Source organism: Sander lucioperca, chromosome 5, assembly GCF_008315115.2.
Source record: "Sander lucioperca isolate FBNREF2018 chromosome 5, SLUC_FBN_1.2, whole genome shotgun sequence".
Classification (NCBI taxonomy): domain Eukaryota; kingdom Metazoa; phylum Chordata; class Actinopteri; order Perciformes; family Percidae; genus Sander; species Sander lucioperca.
In genome coordinates this window covers 42,017,766-42,041,265 of record NC_050177.1, presented here as the reverse complement: position 1 = coordinate 42,041,265, position 23,500 = coordinate 42,017,766, and the positions used below count along the sequence as shown (strand labels likewise).

Genomic DNA, 23,500 nt, shown 5'->3' with positions numbered 1-23,500 from the left:
AAATGTTGCCTTCAAACAACACAACTTGCAAAAAAGTGTATGAGCTCTTCCAATCAACCATTACACAGTGGACAACAAAATACAAAATACAGCACTCAGTGTGAATCAGTGCACCATTGCTTGTCATTGTAGCCTATTACTGTACGTAGCTTTCATGCCAGTGACATTTGTTGACAAATTTGCCTTCTTGCAAAGAATTGGATCCAGAATCAGAAATGCTTTGATGCAAGTTTTATTGATTCCATTGATTCTTATTTTGAAACTGTGGCTGAAAACTGAAATACTGTAAATATTACACAAAATACATGTAAACCAAAATAAAATCTATTAGAGTATAAGAAATTAAGAAAATAAAAATAAAATCTATTACAGTAAAGTATAAACATCTATTACTGTAGAGTATAAGAAATAGACACTATTGATACTCAGTCTCTTCTGTCTTAGACCTCTTTCATCCATGTTGGCAAAGAACAACACAGATGCTGCACCTTTAAGGCCTGCAGACTGACTGCTAGTTGAAGATTTGTGTGAAATGTTGAGGTACTTGTACTTTACTTGAGTCTTTTCTTTTCATGCCACTTTCTACTTCTACTCCGCTACATTTCAGAGAGAAATATTGAACTTTTTAATCCACTACATTCACCTGACAGCTTTAGTTACTAGTTACTTTACACATTAAGACTTTTGCACACAAAATACATGTATTTTACCGAACAATACAAGTCCAGCTGAAATGATTAGACCACACAACTGTTTGGATCCTTTCCAGTATCTAAAATGGGATTTTTCTTTACTTTTAATACTTTAAGGACATTTTCCAGATGACACTTACATACTTTTACTAACGTAAAGGATGTGAATACTTCTTCCACCACCAACGCTAGCATGCTCACAATGCCAATGTTACCATGCTGATGTTCAAAAGGCTTGATGCTTACCTTGTCAATTTAGTGTGTGAGATGCTAATATTTGCTGATTAGCAGCTGGACATAAAGTCCAGCAGAGGCTGATGGGATGCAGTTTGTTCTGCAGGTATTGGGTCATAAACCAAGGTTCGAAGAAATGAATATTCTGAGCTGATGATGGCACTAGATGACAAGTCAGGGGATTACCAAACGTATTGCAAATGATCCTGAGGGGAACATGAATGTCTGAACCACATGTCATGGCAATCTATTGAGTAGTTGTTGAGACATTTCACTCAAAAACACAAATGTCAACGTCAGGGTGGTACAGAAAAAGGCCAGGGGATCATCATGTCTAAATCCTCTGGGGACCATGAACGTCTGTACATGTACCCGCAATCCATCCGGTAGTTGAGGTATTTCAGTCTGAAAGCGGTGGAACGACATAGCCATCCACAGAGCCCCGCTGCTAGCGTGGCTAAAAGCTGTAGCCAAAGGAAACAGAGCCCAGAGAAGTTGCTTTAAACATTCTCTTCCATCCTACCTGAAGTCTTCAAGAGAGAACTTACAGCATTTATCACATGATTTTATCAGCTGTGATAAGCAATCACCACCAACCCTCTTTAACAAGTCAGGATTACTTGATTGTAATTTCATCTGTGAATATAACCACAGGAGTCATACACAAGTCCTTGTCATATGATTTTGATGTGTGCTTTTAAAAACGAAAGCACTTTGAATCATCTTCAGCATCATGTTTGGATGGGTTATTATTCGTTTTGATTTAATAGTGATAGCTGGAAAAAAAACAATTATATGCATGTGTGTATGCATGTGTATGTGTGTGTAAGTATGTATATATGCATGTATTTGCATGTATACATATATAAACAAGTGAAGAATTAAATATTTTGTTTATAAGTACAAAAGTAGAAAAAAGGGGTGGGACCAGAAGTTATTTTTAACTTCTTAATTTACAATCATTTTGAAAGATATGTTTGCTGAGGATTTTGTTTTTGTTGGTTTTTCTTGCTTGTGCTGAAATGTACATCCTGTCCTTATTTGTCTTCTATTTTTAACGTGTTGAAAATAAACTAAACTACTAAAAAAGAAAATGTAAACTGGATTTTTTTCAACAGAAACCTTGCTGCCTCCAGCTGAATGTGTTGATTTCTACTGAGCCATTAGATCTTTTAGCTCAGCTTTCAAGCACAAAATTCCCCTTAAATGACAAAAAAAACTAAGGAAATAACTACACCAGTGGGTTTTGTGTCCCTTTAAGCTGGCATTCACAGGACCAACGCTGCTGTTGACATTTCCCTTTTTGTTTTATCTGCAGGTGCAAAAGTGCATGTTGAAGTGAAAATGGAGAAACGTGACCTGCAGACACACAGCAGCAAAACACTTTAACTCAGACAAATGCAGTCTTCAAACATTCTTAAACAATCACCATCATTTATTTACAATATATTAAACTGTAATGCAAAATGTATAACAAGTGGTCAATTTGTTCAATAATGAAAATAAACATGAACTATTTTCAAAGCTAGCATCAATCATACACATATTTATATATAAATACGCTGTGCAGTCAGCATTATGCCTGCTCTTTTGTTTTTTCTGTCGAAGCCAGACACTTTTATCAGGGTCAATAAGGTCAAAAAACACATTTCCACACTTGTCTTGACTGCATAGAGAATAAAAATGAAGACACGAGTCTAAAGCATGTATAGTAGAATAACACCCAACTTCTCCCACAATCAGGAACATCCACACATTCTTCCCAGCCCCAAATGCCATGTCAAGCTCTTCTGGACTTTAAATGATCTTAAACTGATCTTAATGCTACTCAGTAAATAGCAGTCGGATGACCAAAGGGTGAGATGTAACACTTCAGCAACCATGAAAATGCAGGTTCCTATTTTCTTGCTGTTTCGAGGCATCATTGGGTTTAAAAAAAACAAACAGGCCACAAAGACAATGGACATGATTTCACAGTATTGGTTATACAGGCTGTAGTGTGTCCAGTTAATGAAGTTACAGTTAAAGTACACAAAGAGGCTTTAGAGGAGAAGGCTGCTGATATTCTACATTTTTCTTATATAATCATGAAAAGACATGCATCCAAGAAATTCAATTCATTTCAAGGGAATCACTGCAACCAGTGGATCTGCTTGCAGGATTCCCATTCCACTTTGGTGAATTATGACACTCAAACTGCACCACTGACAAATAGCAAGTCCTCCGGACAACATTTGAGCCTATTGGCTGACAGGTCGGTCACTTTTTATTCAAAATTTGTGGGACATGGGAAGAAAAGTCTAATATTTAATCTGTAGTGATCCATTGCTGATGATATATTCTTAGTGTTGCCCTAACTGTAAACTAAGCTAATGTTCTCGTGTGCTCATGTCGCTAGCGCAAAATGGAGAAAACTAGCTAACAGTGCGTTCCATTTACCTAGGAACTCAGAAGCCGAAGCTGGGAATGATGTCACACCCGCGTTGACTGCGTTCCATTTACAAGTCAGATTATCATTGTTTACATTAGCTCTAGCCAGGTTAGCCATTGCTAGCAATACTAGTTGATAAAAACGCATTACGCTGTTTTGTGCATACAAACAGCGTAGCAACATGTCCACAGATAGAAGTTGGACAGGACTGTGTGTACGACTGATTTAGTAAGACACAAATAACAAAGAAGTGCTAATAACTGTTATTACAGCTTTCACTGCTGTTGACGCACGGGGCAGCCATGTTGGATTTTGAGCTTGGGGTACTCGGTGGTTGTCCGAGGTCCGAGCTCGGAAATCCGAGGTCAAGGGGCGCGTTTCCGACTTCCGACTACAAATGGAACGCACTATAACTATGCTTAACGAATTATCCCGACACAAACCCATCTGAGAAGTGTAGAAGCATTTGGGTTCTATGTGCGGTGTGGCACCATCCACTTTTATACAACCCTGCGCTACTAGTATCAGCTGCTCCACAGAAGTAAAATGGTTTTCAGACAGTTATGAAACAAAAAGTTATGGTACAAATATGTCTCTTAGCAAACAAGATAGTTGAGCAGCAATTATTCACTAGCATGTTCCCGGTTGGTTAAAAACTACAGTGGCTGGCGATTTAAGGAAATTTCTGAACCTTTTTTCAAAAATCTAACAATATATTTGTAAGCCATATTTAAAGATTTACGTCTTCAGTAAGAACCAACTGGCTTAGTGCTAAGAGCTGTGATGACACCTGTGCCGGCTCCATTCAATGAAGAAGACCGAGAGATGTGAGTGAAAGCTCCAAAAAGCTTTTTAAGAGGACCTTTGAGCTTAGAGTATTTAGTTATACATAGTATTCCCAAAGGTCAAGAAATGCATCGTTGGTTTCGGTCCTTCCATGGTTTCTGTTGGGAAAAATATAGAATAACACCAGTTCTTTCCTTGAACATGCTGGTTGAGGATACAATACAAATGACTGGTGCCCAAATCAAGTACATTCCCCGTGAAAAAAGGAGAGCACATCAAACTTAAATGTAAACACAGACGACATGTAGACGACAAGCACAAGGACAAAGTCTCTTCATTACTAAAGAATTCTGGCAAGTACTCAAACCAAGTACTCAAACCAAGTACTCAAACCAAGTCAAATTAAACATAAGACAAGGCCTTTTGCAGAGGGAAGCTCAAACCTCATGGAAATAAATTTGCTTGACGACAGTCCTCTGCAAAACAAATCTATCAAACCTCAAAAACAAAAGAGTTAAATGGAGAAAAAGGCTTTGCTTTTCATGGCGGCGCAGTTAGTGGATGCAACCATCCTCCCCTGTGAGGAAGAGATCATTAGCCAGCAAAAGGCAGAACAACTTTTCAGGCAAACAAAGAGTGCGCAGATGATGATGATGATGATGATGAGAGTCCTCGGTGTACAGCGTAGCAGTTCATGAAATGCCACAGCTGCAGAGAAGCCAGCTGCAGAGGAGCCCACTTTAATCAAATGGCACTTGTCCCAAAATGGAAAGAAGGACGAGAAGAAAAAAAAATAAAAAACAAGGCTGGGACTTTTGTCAGGACTCAGCATCAATAGGCAATTAGTAAAAACAGTGTGCACACATACTTAAACAAATGCTTTTTGGCAATACATTGTACTATGGCAATACATATCATTGTGGTGTACTATATGTAAAGAAGAGAGGAAGAGTGACAAAGACAAAGAGAGAGGCTGAAAAAATCTATTATCATTGCAACCTCAAGTTCTTTGGCTCAGTTCCAACCACACAGGGTGGCTGCTCAAGCCAAACTGCTGCGTGCATGCAACCAGCAAAGCAGAGTGGTTAATAACGGAGCAGCTGTGTGTGCAGTTACACTATGCAGTTTGTCAAACTATGACCAAACCATGTGAGGATCTGCCATAGGAAGCTGCAACTGAGTGTTTGGAACATGTTTCCCTGCAGGACTTTGGGTTATTAACTGTGTGGTTGTGTCCAACTGGCCACAATTGTGGTCAACTTTGCATGCAAGACAAACTGCCACGGTGTAATGAGGGTGGATGCTGACAGCGCCGCCGTCGTCTTTCATTTGGCTGCCATGTCTTTATCGGGCGTAGTAAGAGCCCTGGGTCGCCCCGCCTTCTTCTTTTTCTTCTTCCTCCTCCTCTTCATCAGATCTATCGAAGCAGTGTCTCCGGCCAGGGGGGCTGGAGCAGGAAACAACAAGTAGCAGCTGATGTTATTATCAAAAAAGTGAGTGGAGAACAGTACTGTGTCTAAGAGAGCTCAATGCACTGCAATGTAAAAAAACACAAGCAAATGTAGAGATCATCATCGGAGCAGTGAACAGTGTGATTCTGATGTTATTGGAGATATTAGCACAACTAGCATTTTGCTATCTGCTAGTTAATTTGTTTTTAGTGACCCCAAGATTTTTTGGTTTTGTTGTGCATCATTTTCATTGTGTTCTACTTGCATTCTGTATTTGTCTATTTGTGAATTCTTCCCAATTTGCTTGTGTTTTCTAAATGTATGTCTTGTCTATGTTTTGTCTTCTTGTGTTACAGCATGTTGAGCCATCATAGCCACCACACACTATCTGTACGTTTAACCATGTCAGCCTGCTAATAGTGGGCACAAAAACTCATGCAATGTGGTACAACCTTTGCATGCAAAACTGTTTTGTGTTATCATGGTTAGGAGACTAAATCAATGCCACTTAAGTACCAAATACAAAGCACTGTGGCACATGTGATTCTCTCCTTTCAAAATGTTATGGCGCTTTTCCATTACATGGTACCTGCTCGACTCGCCTCGACTCTACTCGCCTTTTTTGGTTTTCCATTACGAAAAAAAGTACCTGGTACCTGCTAACAGGTACTTTTTTTAGTACCTCCTCAGTCGAGGTTCCAAGCGAGCTGAGGCGAGCAGAAAAGGTGACGTGAAAGCGGCAGACGGGGGTGTCCTGAACAAACCCGCTATTTTTAAACAGTTTAGCCAGCTGTTTTTTTTGCTGCCTCCAGCTTAATTTGAAACAAAATGTGTTTTCTGGCAACACACACCTTCGACGTTCTGTGTGTGCGTCGCAGTCACAGTAGTTTACTGCGGCGCCGCTTGTTTACAGTTCTGCGGAGGCTCTGGCAGAGCTTTCGCCGTAGCCTAACTACACACACACATACGGCCGGCTCCATGCACACACCAGCGCACAAGTATAAACATCAGGCCACTTTTACATAGGCTACGGTGAAAGCTCTGCGTGGAGCCTCCACAGAACTGTAAAACAAACTCAAGCGGCCTGATGTTTATACTTGTGCGCTGGTGTGTGCATCGATACGGCATAACGACCAGCCACGCTGAGGCGGTACTAAAATCTGCAATGGAAAACAGACGCACAGTGTGTCGAGTCGAGTCAAGGCGAGTCGAGCAGGTACCATGTAATGGAAAAACGCCATTACAGTTGTAAAGTCAATCAGCTATATTGAAATAGAAACCTAAACCTCTAAACATGATTAAAATATTTTTTTCATCATCTCCAATACATTTTTTTTTTTTTTTTTTATTCAATCCCTATACCAGTCTACATTTAGCATTATCTTACATTCAAATGGCTTAAATACTGCAAGTGCAAACCGGGGTTAGTTACTGTGCATCTCAAATGAATTTTATAGTTGGTGTAAATCAATGCTCGGGGTCTAATTATACCTGCAGTTATAGGGCTGGGAGGAGAAATGCATTATGGCCTCTCTTATTTGACTCCTGTTAGTTTTACCTTTCTGGGGCTGTAAATCAAAAAACCAATTGCCCCTCTGGGGACAAATAAAGTTCTACTTGACTCAACTGATTCAAGGCTGAGTTAACATTCACGTTGAGTGCAGCTTCTCACCAACTGCACTTCCTGGTGTGAAAAGATTCACAATACCCCAGCTCCCAAAGAGTCCTCAATGAAAGCCTTACTAAACTAGTGAAAGACAGCCACAGAGGTTGTGGTCACTACTGTTCGGCTTGAAACTGAGAAGGTGCAGTAGTAAATAACACAAATTGTTAGCATGCCTAAGACACATCAAAAATGCAACAAAAAAATTTGAATATTAGCATTCTAAACTGTAAAAGTCTAATCGCCATCAGACTGAATGGGGAACATTTAATGCGCTGATTGATAAGAGTGGGAAACGCTTTGATTGGTTAGGTCACATCATGCTTCAAAAACACTCTTCAAGGTAAATCCATCTCAGGCAACCACCTACTGCCTGCCTCAGTCACTGTCCGGCCGGTAAAGGTACTTCATCATCAGGCTGTCCACCTTCTTCTTCCTCTTCTTATCGTCCTTTGGGTTAAGGGGCTGGCTCTCACTCTGTGGCCTAGCTTCTCCTTCCCCTTCTGGGCTGGACACCTTTCGAACCGGGGCCCTCTTCACACTGCTGGAGCTTCTGTAGGAAATGGTGGAAGCCCCGGAGCTAGACTCTGACCCAGAGTCCGACTCGGAATCCGAAGAGGAAGAAGACGAGGAAGAGGACGAAGATTTGTCCCTCTTCTTGGACTTTTTCTTGGACTTCTTGGACCTCCTCTTGGAGCTGCTCCTGTGACGACGGTCGTCTCCTGAGCTGTCAGACTCGGAGCTGTGGATTCTCTTCTTCTTCTTCTTGCCTTTGCTCTTGCTGCGATGGCGACTGCTGCAGCTGCTGCCGCTGCGGGACGCTCTCATGCAGTCCACTGCCGACGCAGAGCGCCTAAGACTGCTAGCAGGGCGAGGTCCGTCTCCATTGCTGATACTTTTGCTGTCGTCCTTCTCATTCTTGGATTTTTCTTCTTCACCCTCTGAGTCTTCCAAGCTCCTGCGCTTGAATTTGATCGGCTTGAAATTCAGCACCTCATTGATGGCTTTCTCCAGGTCAGGGTCGAGGTAGTTGCGATGACTGACTGGTTTGATATCCAAGGTATCGATCGGGTCATTATCAGTAGTTGAAGATCGGGCCCGTGGTGGTGGCATGGAGATACTGCGGCCAGTGGACGAGTGAGGACTGTACGCCGACCTCTCGGTGAAGGCCACGCTGCGACTATCATCCATATCAACATCAAACTCGCTCAGGCGGCAGCTGCGTCCCAGCGACATATGGGAATCAGCTCGGCTAACACTTCCAGGACTGCGTCCTCCAGACCGTCTGCTAAAGCAAGGGCTACTGGGACTGCTGCCATACAGCGACCGCCTGCCTCTGTCCATATCTAAGCGTGAGGTGCTTTGGCGGCGTCCAAGCGGGCTTGACAGACCTAAGCTGATGGTAGACTTGGCATCGTTCTCTGGGCTTAACCCAAGACGTGTGGAGGCCCGACTTGGTGCAGGGTATGAAATGACTGATTCTTTGTCAAAGTCCCCCCAGCGGCTGTCCATGCCTTTCCTGGCTCGGCTGTTGGCCTCTGAATAGGCCTGGGAGATGACTGATTCTCTGTCATTCATGTCATCCCCTGCCTGGGACTTCCTCCTGGAGCTGACTGAGTAGGTGTCGTGCTGAAGATCTGGGTTTTTGGGTTTAGCCTTATGGAAGGATAGAGCGTCTTCAGACTCTGCACTCTCCTTCAGCCCCCTCAAGAGGGCACCCCCTTTGCCACCGATGGAATCAAGGTTGGAGCGTTTTCTGTAGCTGAGCGAGCTCATCACTGACATTGGCCTGCTTGGCTCTACCTCTTTGCCCTCTTTATTAACTTCTTTCCATTCCTTACCCTCTTTCCACTCTTTCCCTTCCTTTGCGTCTACATTTACAGCAAATCTAGAAAAAAGCAACAATGGAAAGGACAGAGGAATGAAGACAGTGGGAGAGAAAATAACAAAGTGGGTCAAGTGGAGGTGAGTGAAGGAAGAGAATAAGAAACAAATGAATGAAACTTGACAAATAAAAACAGAAATGTCATGAAATGTAGCAAAATGAGAGTACAGCAATGAAAAAAGAGGAGTTTAAGGAGAGTGCAACTAGAGACAACTAACGAGGTTTTTTTCCTGCACTGAAATGAGACACCAACATCATTTTATTGCCCACCAAGGACAGATGAGGCCACAGTAATGATAAGAATGGGAAAAATCACGGCTTGCGCAACCTACAAACTAACTTTAAAGCAATTTAAATGTTTTGGTCACATTCATATAGTCATTTAACTAAAAAGCAGGTACATATACAATACATCTGCAAAAAGTATCACAAATTATTGAGAATTTGAGAGGCAGTGTTTGAGTCTTAGCTGACTGTTGCTTTAAATGGTTGAAAACTAAATTCCATTAAATCATAGCACCTGACAAAACAGAAGAAGAATAGCATTCTACCGCTAGACAGCTACAGCTTGGAGAAAAGAAAGAGTATGTGCTACTTTGTTTCTTTTGGGTTTGCCTGACTGATAGTGTTGAGGTTTAGGTAACCCTAACCATTGTGTTCCAGCAACAGCACAGGCTATATGTACTGAAACACAATTAGTGCTAGCAAAAACTTTGCAATATGTGACTTCAAAATACATATTTTTCCTAACGAGCATGATATTGAACTTGAAGGTACTGTATGTTTAATACAGATCTCAAACAATGAATCCCTGTGAGCATTACAGGCACTTCAGTAACATCAGTCGGGTAAACTCTGGCTGAAAATATTTCCCATATCAAAGCTTTAACAACATGTTTTTTTGTTGTTCTATTCTTTGTTGAATGACTGAGAGAACTGGGCAAAAATTCCAATGTACTTGTGTACCTGTGAAAATGGCCATTAAAGTCACTTGAACTTTAAGCTACTACTACAAGGGGCAGTGTTGGCTAGCTCGGTGAATCAGTCAGTGTTTGTTTTGAAATGCAACTAAGAGATTTAAAAACTCCAAAGTTTTAAAAGTTGTGAGTGGCTCGGCTGAGGGAGGGGAGTTAAATCTTCTGGTAAGGAGACAAATCTGGGGCAATCGAAGCTGTCAGCTGGCAGACACATTCATTAATCTCAGCAAGCAGCTCAGGTAGACTATGCCAGCTGGCCATTGGGCATGTCGATAAATCTACCACGGAGGTGGTTTGTTTCTAGAAAAAAAAAAAGTTCCCTCTTCACAGAGTGGGCGACAATAAAGACAAAGCAGCTTGAAAATACATTTAAGTAATAACAGCCTCCTCATTTCAGTCACATACTCTGCTCCAACTGCTTTATTTCCTCTGGGTCAGATCACGTAAATCATTACATCCAGACAAAGTGCAAAAGCAGTCAAAGGTGTAGGTAGACTGCTTACTAACTGCTGCTGTAGTGGTAGTAATAGCTGCAGCCTTTGTACTGACCTGGAGCTCTTGAGGCTGCCGTCATCTGAGAGGTTCTTGGTTGAACCTTTGCTTTTAGACAACCAGGACTTCACCCCGTCCACACGATCCTCCACCTCCGAGTCTGTGTCTGAATCCCCCGGACTGGTGAGGAGTCATAGGCAGGACAACAAGTCAGGAGAGACGAGATGGCAAAGGAAGTTATGAATAGAATAAGTCAGATATGGCCATTCAGAGAGGAGAAAATAAGGTAAAAGCAATGTTAGTGTGAAAGGAGAGTCAACAGTGGTAGAAATGTTCCTGTATTTCTCTGTAGCTGTAGAGCCAGAGAACAAAGAACATACTGGAAGTGTTAGTGTGGAAGCAAACAGGGATTGTGACATTTATTCTGGATAAAAGACAGCACATGCTCAAAGAGCCCCAGTAAGCACACAAACATGCCTACGAGAGGTTGTATAGATGTAAACACCACACAGCAACTTCTTCCTGTTGTCACTGTTAGAGGAGTGCTATCTTGGCCCTGCGGTTAGCTGGCACTCAGGCATCCAACAAACATTCTATCTTTACTCTTGCAAGTGCCGTAGAAGCACCATGACAGGAACAAAACCCAACGATAGCGCTTGAATAATAGGAACTTTTGTTTTTTTCTTTACAAACTGGCTTTCATTTTTAATAGTTTTGGCTATCACTCCTGTTTGATTTGATGAGATAATACATACCAAATGTATTGCTGAGATCTGGGAAAGAAGCAACTCTGCTAGACACTTTTACATTGCACACCAATCAACCATCCAAGCTGACTGGTTTACAAGTCCACAACTTTGTTATTTAAATTACTTGATTGAGAGTAAGGAAGAAAGTGAATATGAATTGTGGTTCAGGTAATAATTCATTTTAAAATAAGTGGTTGGATGATTTGGTGAAAGTGTAGCAGATTGATATCCGGGAGCTATCTTGATACATCTCAAACTCCAAGATCAATGGATCCTACAATTCCTCTTTCATTAGACCCTCACACCCTCTATGCCCGCAGTTTGTAACACAGGCTTTCTATTATAGATTTGTAGTCTTCAAGCTCAAACTAATTTTCTCAAAGACATTGTACAACTTATGAACTGACATAGAGGCACTCCAAAGACACAAAAACAATCTCAATACTATGGCCTCAGTTTACCATTTCATTTTCTTATACTGATACGTTTTGGCAAAACAAACTTGATCAGTTCCCCCTTTTACCCCTATGTAAAATGAATGAAAAGACTAGTGTTTTATTTCGCTGGAGCGCATGAGTGCGTGTGAACGTAGCTTTCTGTTACCACAATAAAAGCAATGATATACAATGGACACTTTCCATCTAAGTAATACCAAAGAACATTGCACCTACACATCAAATCATTTTTATAGACTTGTTTTGTTGGGTTCCCTCAAGCCAACCTTGTATTCTGAGTATGTTTTAGTAATGAGTCATTTTTATTTAGGGCCTTAAAACTATCAAACTGTGTTGAAGTTGTCTGCATCTTTTCATACATTTGCATCCACAAATGTGTTCAATAAAATGGGGCTTCATAATAGGATTTGGTGTTTTGAGGATACTACTCTCGTGGTGTGGTAATGATGATGCTTGTTTGCTAAAATGCACAGGTATAAGAGAATATGTATGCGTGTAATAAAAATGGAAAACTGGGGTGAATAGTATTGAGATTTTGTGTGTTATTGGAGTACCACTATCTCAGTTCATAAACGTTAGCAGATCAACCCATTCACTCAGAGGAAGTGCCCCTTGCTTGCGTTGGACATTGTACAACTGTTTTTATGTGTCTAGCAAATACTTACTTGTAAAACTTGTAAAAGCTGTGTAGATATCAGTGTGACTTAAATAAAGAGAAAATATCTTGCACACTTTCTCACTTGTGCTGGTTTATACTTGTATTTCTGCAATGTTTCAGTCTAAACAGCCCTCATCAGGATATACCTGCATGTAGCCTTTAAAGATTAGACCGAAACCACCTACACCAGATTAACACATTGTAAAAGTAGGTGAGAACATGTTCACTTCTATTTGTTTTTAGACCTATAAATGTCACCATAACCAATGAAAACCTATGTTGGAAAAAACTAAATGTCTTTGAACTGCACAGCAAAGTGGCAGAAAATATCCAGATTTACCTTTCAACTGGTAATTATTTTCATTACCAGTCCTGCACAGACACGCAGCCATACGCATACACTCATAAATTCAGTTCTTGACAGAATGATTTGGTACACAGCTGGGCACTGCACCGTTTTCCTCTCAATTATCATTACACATTCACAAAGCCACTGTGAGCCATGGAGTAAAATAGAGGGCTTGTCATAAAATTTGACACGGATGAAAAGAGTGCAACACTCATTAAGTGCCGTCAAAGCCCAGTGCTTGTGTGGGGCTGTGAAATTAAGTTGTTACAGCTTAATAGTCCTACAGAGACATCAGAGGGGTGGCTCAACATCTCTGCATATGTTTCAGAAAGCCTCCCATCTTGTCAAGGAAGAGAGAGAAAAAAACATGTTATGCAGCACAGAGCTCAGAAAGGCCCAGTACCACCTATAATTAAAATCATTATCAGTCAGAGACAAAAGCTCCCTGGATTTCAAAGGGGATATTTCAAATAATGGCTTGCCTAGTAAGATCCAAATGCATAGCCTGCTAGCTTTTATGGAATACAATAACCTTGGACGGTAATGCTGGGGCAGCATTCATGCCAGAGACGAGGAAGGAGGGATGGGAGGAAGGACGGGGGCGATGGACTCTTAAGCTGTAATTAGCTTTGCAAAACATACCTCTACTATTAGACAATCTGGGGATTGGCTGCTGCCTACTGTTATGATGACAGAGCAGCCAAATGTCTTTGTATTTGGCACTTTGGACTTATCAGAAAAGATTGGATAAACATCACTCAATGAGGGGGGGAGGTCACTCTAGCGTCAGGGAGCAGACTTTGTACTAAAACACTTTGCCTCGAGGCATTCACCTTGCTACGAGCAGATATTGGAGTAAAATAAATGAAACACGTTGACAATAAATGTTTTGCAGCTATGTTCAGTATGAACTTTTGAAACTTTGCAGTTGTGTTCATTAAAAACAGTTTCATAATATGTGTCTCTATTCTGCAAAACATTCTTATCTACAAACATTATTGCCATGACACATTCAGAGCACATAGATACAGACCTCTCAGGTCTATAGCCAAACACATTTGTGGGCAATATGTAATTGCACGCTTCACACATGGTGTCAACCACAATTTATGTCCTTGACCAGCATACCATTAGTTAAGCCCTGCCGAAAGCCTGGGGGAAGCAAATAAACAGTGCTGAGGAGACATTAATTGTCTGTGACATTCTGCCGCCATTGGTTGTACATCTCTGTTACACACTATTACATTCATCATTAGCTTCTATGGATCCTCCTGCCCTGCTCTGCTCTGCTTAGCGTTGCTCCTCTGTGTCCCTGGTTCTTATAGACACCACTGTTTATGCCTCCGATATATGAAACTGTCGAGCCAGTGAAGTCCCTGTGGCTTTGGAGCACAGACAGCCATATGCATCCTCTCCAAGACCATCAGCAAACATACGCTTGGAAAACTCCTCTCATACACAGTGTCACATGACAAGGTAACACAGTTCATCTGTGCTGCAAAACTTCCAGTGCAGTAAGCAGTGAGTTCAGTGCAATATGAATTGCACATATTATATATTAGCTATACTAAAAGCCAACTGAAGTCACAACAGCCATCCCTTTGTGGAGTCAAATAACTGGGCTAAAGTGATTTGCATTTTGAGTTACTTTTTTATAATACTTAAAAGTTAGAAAGAAGGTCTTTGGAGATACATTAGTAATTTTTTTGTATCCTCCAAGCCTTGGAGTTGGCAGGCCGAGAACATGTTTGATTGACAGCTAAGCCAGCTAAGCCAGCAGTGGCACAAAACACTAGGACAGGCAGTATTTTGCTAGCAGTTGTATTGAAGAATACGGACCACAACATTTAGCATCTAAACTGACCGATATTGACATCTAAAGGTACATTTGTAAGCTGTTTATTGTGCTACAGATACTGTAGATATTGTAGCCCTGTTTTAAATCGTAAAATGGCAAAAGCAAGAGGGACTTTTAGAGGTAGAGAGTTTTAGAGTAACATGAACGCTGGTTATTATTGATATTTTACTTGAGCCATTTTGTTGGATTTAGGTATTTTGATGTACATATTTTATATAATATAATATATTGGAGAAGTTTGTATTCATGTCATTTAGATTTTCTATTGTTTGAATTTATGTTCTATGTTTTGCGTCCAGCTTTTATCTTCTTGGAACCATGTTGGAAATAAGTGTTCTCACTTCAACATGTTATCCTTTGGAATGGTGTGTTTTGTAGACGCATGAATATCAAATGAAGCTGACTAGTTAATTAGCTATCTAATCTGCAGTTTTCCCTTGGTGGATATTGGAGATTCAACAAGCTATGGTGCAAGACAAGACAAACGCATGTTATCCGTCCACGGAACCTGACTAAAGTCAATATATGTTATTAGCAAGTCAAAAATACATCAAAAACTGATTACATCAATGAATGTTTGAACTATAACACTAGTCCTTTTCAGCTAGTTATCGAGCTGCAGCTAACTTTCTTTATAAAAGGAAACCAGCCAGTGCAGATAATGTTGCTAACAATGTTAGCTAGCTAAAGCTGATAAGAGGTTTACAGACACGTACTTGTATTTCCTTAAACTGCTCATATTATGCTTTTTGGCTTTTTCCCTTTCCTTTATTGTGTTAAATATCTTTTTTGTGCATGTAATAGGTTTACAAAGTGAAAAAGTCCACCCCAAAGGGAACTTACCATCTCCAACAGAAAACCCGTTCACAAACTGTCCAAACAGCTATATTGTAGTCCAGCCTTTATTTCCTTGACAAACGTGCGTCACTCTGTAACACACGTTATAATGCTTGCCTAGCTGCTAGTGTGGCACAATCTCATACTCTGCTTCTGACTGGCTTGTAGTGCTGACCTAGGTACTGCGCATGTGCGACTCCCAACAAAGCTGGAACAGAAGTGAGATGTCTCACTCTGTAGCTAAAACAGAGAGCTCAACACACAGGGTGAAAAGAGGAGCTGCAGCAATGTGCAGTACAACAAAAATATGGTGTTTATTGAAAATTAAACCATGTAAACCTGTTCTGATATAACCTCTAAATACAATTATGAACCTGTAAATGAGCATAATATGAGCACTTTAACATTATCTTCCATTAGCTGCACTGTTAGTTAATGGAATACTTCATATACTTCATACTTCTCAATCTGATAGGAGTTTTGCTTTTAGATGTTTTATTACAGAAAGTATATGAAACCCATGACCAAAATAGTTATACATTCTGATATAATGTGAGAAACAGCATTCTGACTGAAATATGCAGACACAGGGCGCTTTCATGGAGCTTAAACATTTAAACACAAATGTCTTTCTTTTGGGCTCTGACAAGTCCTCACAAGAGAACACTGGTTATGTCATTTACAGAGCAGGTATTTATGTTGTTGCCGAACAACCAATAAACCCCAATATAATTTCAGTGATATTTTAAACCCCAAGTGCTCCAGCATTAGATAGATGCATTTTTGGATTGTATGTATTAGAGCAGCTTAATACAAATTTAATTAAACTGTATTAATATTTATATAGTCAAATGTACAGCTACATAATTTATATTTCACGAAAATAGAAATGCATGTGGTGTCTTATTCAAACATCTGGAAAGCTTAGCTTTTCTTCATTCAAATGGGGTAGTGCTAACAGCTCATTACAAATCAAAACACAAAAGCCTGCACTCTCCCGCTCGGATGAGTAATCCCTCGACACGGACATGGCACTGGGATGGCTGGGAGCCAGAGGTTAACGCTGCGTGTGTGCCACAGCTTTTTGTAAGACATTTAAGGGTTCTGCATTATTAAGCAAGTGCGAGTCAAAGATTGATGAGGAACACACCTTTTTTTTCTCCTGTCAGTGAGGGCAGTCACCGAGCCACAGTCACATTCAGCCCTAGAGCGGGCGGATGAAATATTTAGATGGCCTAGGGAGCGAGAGGCTGACTTGGTCACAGACTGCTGTTCGAACACAAGACAGCAGTGTCCGACAAGACGCCCTCAGACCAAGGCAAGGCAGGAAACACCGCTGGATACCCCCCCCACCAAACCGGCTGTGTAAAGGAGAACTGGGAGGAAGACCTTGGGCCGCAGGGGATGACCACAGAGATCATGACACTTGTACCTTTCAATTCGTAGCTTTGCAAAGCGGTTAACCATACAGGGAATCTGAGGAGGGAGGCTTGTTTCATGCTGGGGCTCAAGTAACATATTGTCAATGGTATTCATGCATCTCAGCATGTGAGGCCATGCAATGAAGAGTGGAGTAAACTGTGGGTTATGAGCAAATCTCTGAGCACTGTTGATGATGCATTATCCCCAAACCTTCACGCTTTCAAAGGAAAACCACCCCTTGGATTAACTGTATCTCTGTGTCTACCATGAGGCACTTCTTCCTGTTTGAATTTTTAAACGTGTGGATCTGGAACTGAGCCATTGCTCTCAGATTCTGAGGGCCTGACACCAAAAGCTGATGTCTGGAAATAGATGAAAATGATCTCAGGAATCAGGGGAAATCACCAAACAACAAAGTTGGCCCAGAATGCCAGGTGCATTCCAAATATCTTTTCTGTTTTGTTTTTTTCTGTCAGGGGGGTTTTTCCATCAAATATCAGCTCTTTTCTACAGTGTGGCAGCCATAAGTGATGGACTAACTGGACCGAAACTAAACCCAGAAAAAAACTTGGGGTTTTCTCTCTCCACTATCAACTTCTCCACTAAATGCTCAAAGATACTGCATCATTCCCAGTGGTGCAAAAAAAGAAAAGAATAAAACACAGGTTCCTCACGCTCTGTTCTGCCTTTTCTGATACTTTGTCACCATGTCTTGCAAACTGGTCATGATGATGATGGGTGGAGGGACAGAAGAAATGAAAACACAGAAAAACAAAAGACAATAGAAAAGAAGAACAGGAAATAAGATTCAAGTAAAAAATAATACATAAAACGTGAATGATGCATAAAAATATCTCAATAAATATACGTCAGGAAGGTGCTGTGATGACCCAGTTTTGTTTTTCCCTTTGGCAAGCTAACTGTTTGGTATGCATCATGTTTGTAGGGACATTGACTCAGCATGCCACCTCATCCTGATCTTTTGTCTTGCATAAAGGGAGAAGAAAGACTTACAGAGCGTATTCTAATGACTCACAGAGCTGTTTACTGCTGCTGTGTGGAGAAGAACTCTCACTATGTTTGTACGGTGTTCAGCAGGCATCTCAGAGAGTGTCTACATTTTCTTACCAAGGAGCCCCAGAGAGAGGACTGGACTTTATACTAGTTGTAAATAGCAAAGGTTGCTTTATCAAAGGTTCATTTTAGTTGTCATGACAACTCTAACCAAAATCCAATCCGCTGATGAAGACGGTGAGATGTGGTTGAAAGCTCAAGAAAATAGTAGTAAGCGAACCTTAAGTCAAGATGAATTTGTAGAACTATGATATTAATGTTTTCCAAATAGGTTGAGGGGGAAATCTGGCTGATTATCATTCAGCTGACAGTTGAACCATCTTCATGAGAACTGAGCAAACTCCATCCGCTGATGAAGACAGTGAGATTCTGCTGAAAGCTCTGGGAAAAGCTAGTAAGTAGACTTTGAGGTAGGGATATCCCGATCAGGTTTTTTTGCCCTCGAGTCCGAGTCCGAGTCATTTGATTTTGAGTATCTACCTATATACATATATATCCGAGTCCTGATCGGGAGGTAACGTCCGATTCCGATCGAGTCTGAAACCACGTGATCAGGCCCAATTTCTGATCACGTGATCGGATCTGGACATCCCTACTTTGAGGTAAGATTTTTTTTTGAGCCCTTAATGCACTGGCGCCCGTAAATACAATTGATACTCATACTAAGCCCTTCAAGAAGCTCCGAACCTAGAAGTTATGTTTTTGTACCTGTTGATAAGGTCTTCATTGTCGTCACTCTCCATCTCGTCCTCAATGGCCGCCTGCAGGTCGCCGATCCTTTTGAAGGCCAGCTTGAGGTCTGCCTGCAGGCTCTGGTTAGCAGCCTCTAAGCTCTCTATGTCCATTTCCTGTCAATGAGATAAGAGTCAGCAGACCAACCAAAGGTTGATCACTTCATCGTTGTTGATTGGTCGTTGATGGATGCTATGCAGTCTCTGCTTGCTCATTGACAATTGTTAGTAAGCTGTCACATCCTTACCAGCTCATGTTTTTTGCGGCTGGCCTCGGCTTCCTTTTTGGCCAGTTCCCCCGTCTCCTCTTTGACGTCGCGGATCTGTCGCTGCAGGCGTTTGTTCTGTTCCTTCTCACGATTCTCGCCGCTGCTGCGCTGGTCTCGTTCCTCTGTCAGCTTCTCCACGTTCTCCTTAAGACGTGCTACAAGGCTCTGCGCAGCAATACAGGGAGATGGTTCAACAATATGATCAGATTGATACCATATATATTAGCGTTGTTGAAAGGAATAATTGCATCACGATGCGGACCTGGACGATTCTGCTTCGATGCAGTGACAGACCATAATCGATTATTGTCTACTGATGTTACTTGTGGATTTTCTGGTCGCTGCTTTTTAGTTTTTGCCTTTTGTCTGTTGTCTCTCTGCTACATTCAGGAAGTGTCTTTTTTAAGAGCAGATACAATAAAAAGGGGAGTTTATATATATATATAAAAATATAATGAAATATTTACAAAAATGTGAGGGGTGTACTCACTTTTGTGAGATACTGTATATATATATATATATATATATATATATATATGAGCTGTCAATCGATTAAAAAAATTAATCTAATTAATTACAGACTGTGATTAATTAATCGAAATTAATCGCATACATAATTAACGGTGCCTGAACCGATACTTTTTAAGAAAGTAAAAAAAGAAAAGAAAACAAAAGGTACTAAACAACAGTTGGTGACATTAAAGAACGGCTTGTTTATTGCTAAGGCCATATGGTCAAAATTAAATGATTTAATAATAATGTATAACAATAACTGATTTCACTAGTAAATTGCTGTTGAACGACAAAAACAACCACCGAGGACATTTACAATAACTTCAAATGCACCACGAAGCTGTAGTTTACCAGTTTCATTGAACGCACCGTCTGTGTTGTTTTTCCGACGGCAGCTCGTCAGCTGCAGATTGTTACATCCCGCTGTTGAGTCACAGTCCTCTACAGTAAAACACAGTCAAACTTTACACCGTTCAGCGTTAGCTGTTAGCATTGTAACCGTGTTTAATCCAGCTACTAGCTAGCGCTAGGCTAATGTTAGCTGCTGTCGAGTATAGTGTTAACTAGCGTCACATGCGGCGGTGTTTGTGTTGTCTGTATCGTCTTCAGAGCACCAGAGAGAAGAGCAGACATATCAGTGGCACCAGATTTCGGTAGCCAGGGTTGGCAGGAAGAAGATTTTTACAAGTAAATGTTCCAGTTAATGATCCAGGCAGCACATTCTCGTCTCCCTCCTTCATTTTACAGTCCAATGGTGGCTAGAACGGCTCCGGGTCAAACATCAATATGGAATGGATTAATCTGCGTTATTTTTTTTAACGCGTTATTTTTTCTCAGATTAATTAATTGAAATTAATGCGTTATTTTGACAGCCCTAATATATATATATGCCACTCAACTCCTTGTACACTGGTCCTCTCTCGCTGCGACTACTCAGATGCCCTCTCTGGCAGGGCTGCCAGCAAGCACAGTAAAACCACGGAAACTGGTACAAAATGCAGCGGCACGTCTGGTCTTCAACCAGCCAAGAACAGGTCATGTCACTCCACTCTTCATTTCTCTCTACTGGCTCCCTATTGCTGCTCGCATTAAGTTCAAGCTCAAAACTCAGTACTGCAGCAGATGAGAATCAGGGCACATAAAAAAGCCAATACATTCTAGGGCTGCCCCCTCTTAGTCGATTAGTTGACTAATTGGTGCTTTTGGTCTTAGTCGACTAAGATTTCTTTAGTCTATTGGTCATGTTTGATGCTTTTTTCATGCCAAATTACTTATTTCCTAGAAAGCACATTCCTGGTAAACACCAGCTTTAAAGTGGTGCTTTGATTCTTTGTGGAGAAACTCAGTTTTACAGATCTGTGATTAAACCAGATAGTGTTTAGTCAACAAAATGGCATGTGTTAGTCGACTAAGAATTTCGTTAGTAAAGGACAACCCTAATACATTCAAAGAAGGCCTTGAAACAATCTGAACAATAAGAGCAAACGCTTCACCTCCACAAAACCCAGTCAGACAACAATGTTAGCAATGGCTTATTTGTATCAGTGATGCATTGGAGTTCTACAGCAGACGTTAATCACATATACGTATGTTAGTCTTCAGCAGTGACTCCTCCATGAGTCTTGTAAATCTGCAGTGGTTCTGTGTTCAGTCTGTGCATCAATGCCAGCAGCATACTTCATCAGTGAGTTAGCTCCTGCATTAGCCACCAGCCCTGTCCATATTTCACATCCTGAGTGGGTGTTGTACTGTGCCTCCTCACATCGGTATTGATTGCTACCTCCAGCTTTGATGACTTAGACTACTCAGGAACCTGAAATTTTCACTCGCTGCAGTTTTTAATGCTGGTGAAAAGCCATAAAAAGCACACCAAAAGCCAGAGTCTAACCCTTGTGTGTATTTTCCTAACTCTGCACATTTCACCACGGCTAAAAATCACATTTAATAAATAATTATTTTTTTTACTTTGGAGGGCAAGGAGCAGAGGTAGTGTGCCTGGCGGTGATCACATTGCACAGCTAGTAATTACTAAACTGAACCTGCGGAATTGAGAGCAGGGTCATTTTATCAGTGGGCGAGAAAGGATTTCAATTTCTCCCTGGGAGTGTGCAGATGGTAACCTTTATCCTACACTTGTGCTTTTTGTCTCAGCCAAAATATGAAAATAATTTGATAAATGACCCAATAATAAATTATATTGTCAAGTGAGAGTAAGACAAGCTAGAGAACAAAGTAAAGCAGGCATGGTTACATCTGACTACAGTACATGTACTGTATTTATGTTCGGTTTATGATAACCTTTCTCTGTCTCTGGAGTGGATCTCTGACCCCAGCAGCACATTTCACCCTCCCACCAACCTCTTCCCAGGTTTTCTAAATGCTGGAGCTTCCTCTACCAACTGCCTACCCACACTGGCACTCCTCCACCTGTCTTAAGCTCTCACCTCCAGGCGTTTGACCTGTGTCTTCTCAAACTCCAGCTTGGTCTCTAGCTCACGGATCTTGGCCTCCTGCCGGCTGACAAGGGATTTCTCCACCATTGACTGCTCCTGGAACTCCAGCTGGCTCTGGAGGGCTTGCACCTACAACAAAAACATACATATATTTATGTTACTATACTTGTGAGTGCCACTTGTTGGCTAGACTAAAATCTGAGCTTTTTAAAGGAATACGCCACCGTTTGTTGAAATAGGGTTATTCACCGTCTGCTCTATATTTATATAGGTGGGCAAACGCATTTTTGTCTCAGTGTATGCATTGTCTTAGTCTGGCAGCGCCGCCGCTAGCTTAGCTTAGCGTAGTGAATGGAATCCTTTGTTGCCGGTTAGCATGTCATGAGTAAAAGTGAGCCAACAACAACAAAAAAAAACTTCTTGTGGCCTGCATATTCACAACAAGTACAAATAGCAATGCAGATTAAGACTAGAAGATTTCCTAGGCAGATATTGATTTGGGACTATAATGGGTGGAAGCACAGGCGAAAAACTGCTACTTGGGTGCAGAGATATCACGCAGCAACTCTGTGAGTACAGGTCTAATATGGGTTGATCTATCCCGTAAAATAACCATGCGTCATGTTTACAATAATTACTTACTCTGTGGACAGCTGTTTTTACGCTCTGTCCTGGGTGCACTTCTCTACAGTCTTTCTGTTGCGACTGCCATCATTTGAAAGCACTGTATTAGGGCTGGGCAATATATCGATATTATATCAATATTGTGATATGAGACTAGATATCGTCTTACATTTTGGATATTGTAATATCGTAAATGGCTTAAGTTTTGTCTTTTCCTTATTTTAAAGGCTGCATTACAGTAAAGTGATGTTATTTTCTGAACTTACCAGACTTACTAGCTGTTTTATTATTTGCCTTTAACCACTTACTCATTATATACACAGTATTGATGATTATTTATCTAAAAGCTAATTGTGAAAATATTTTGTGAAAGCACCAATTGTCAACCCTACAATATTGTCGCAATAACAACACTGAGGTATTTGGTCAACAATATTGTGATATCTGATTTTCTCCATATCGCCCAGCCCTACATTGTACCGATTTTTATTGCTATGCAGATAAAAACCCAACTCTAAGAAGCTGTTGATCCTTATGACCTGAGCCCCTTTATTCCCTTAAAAACGGCATCTCTGACATCAATCTTTTGAAGACCCAAAATTTCCTCCAACTAAATCAGGACAAAAATGAAATTGTAATTATTGGTCCAAAAAAGAAAACTGTGCACACAATTGACTACACTCCCAGCACTTTACCACACACAAGTCTTAAAGTGCTCATATTATGCTCATTTTCAAGTTCATAATTGTATTGGGGAGGTTGTACCAGAATAGGTTTATGTGGTTTAAGTTTCAGAAAACACCACATATTTGTTGTACTGCACATTGCTTCAGCTCCTCTTTTCACCCTGTGTTGAGCTCTCTGTTTTAGCTACAGAGTGAGCATCTCACTTCTGTA

General features: G+C 40.9%; 1 protein-coding gene and 1 long non-coding RNA gene across 19 annotated transcripts in view; both read right to left on the bottom strand.

The window, feature by feature from the left end:
• Positions 1-2,343: 2,343 nt before the first annotated feature.
• On the bottom strand, positions 2,344-4,509 carry LOC118495016. The gene is made up of 2 exons (XR_004897313.1): positions 4,115-4,509; positions 2,344-3,875 (listed from the first exon to the last, which is right to left on the bottom strand). It is a non-coding gene; the product is annotated as an uncharacterized LOC118495016 (long non-coding RNA).
• A 106-nt stretch (positions 4,510-4,615) lies between these two features.
• The window catches only part of LOC116041151 (unconventional myosin-XVIIIa-like), a 175,157-nt gene continuing 156,272 nt past the window's right edge, over positions 4,616-23,500 (bottom strand). For 14 of the 18 annotated variants that reach the window (XM_031287023.2, XM_031287024.2, XM_031287013.2 and 11 more), the window contains 7 exons: positions 21,971-22,108; positions 18,993-19,178; positions 18,722-18,861; positions 17,614-17,658; positions 10,669-10,791; positions 7,628-9,145; positions 4,616-5,590 (listed from right to left, as the gene is read on the bottom strand). In XM_031287023.2, the coding sequence (XP_031142883.1) occupies positions 7,636-9,145; positions 10,669-10,791; positions 17,614-17,658; positions 18,722-18,861; positions 18,993-19,178; positions 21,971-22,108 (2,142 nt within the window). In that variant the 3' untranslated portion in view covers positions 4,616-5,590; positions 7,628-7,635. The remainder of the gene's footprint in view (positions 5,591-7,627; positions 9,146-10,668; positions 10,792-17,613; positions 17,659-18,721; positions 18,862-18,992; positions 19,179-21,970; positions 22,109-23,500) is intronic. The other 4 variants (XM_031287029.2, XM_031287015.2, XM_031287025.2 and 1 more) reach the window with 3 other exon arrangements.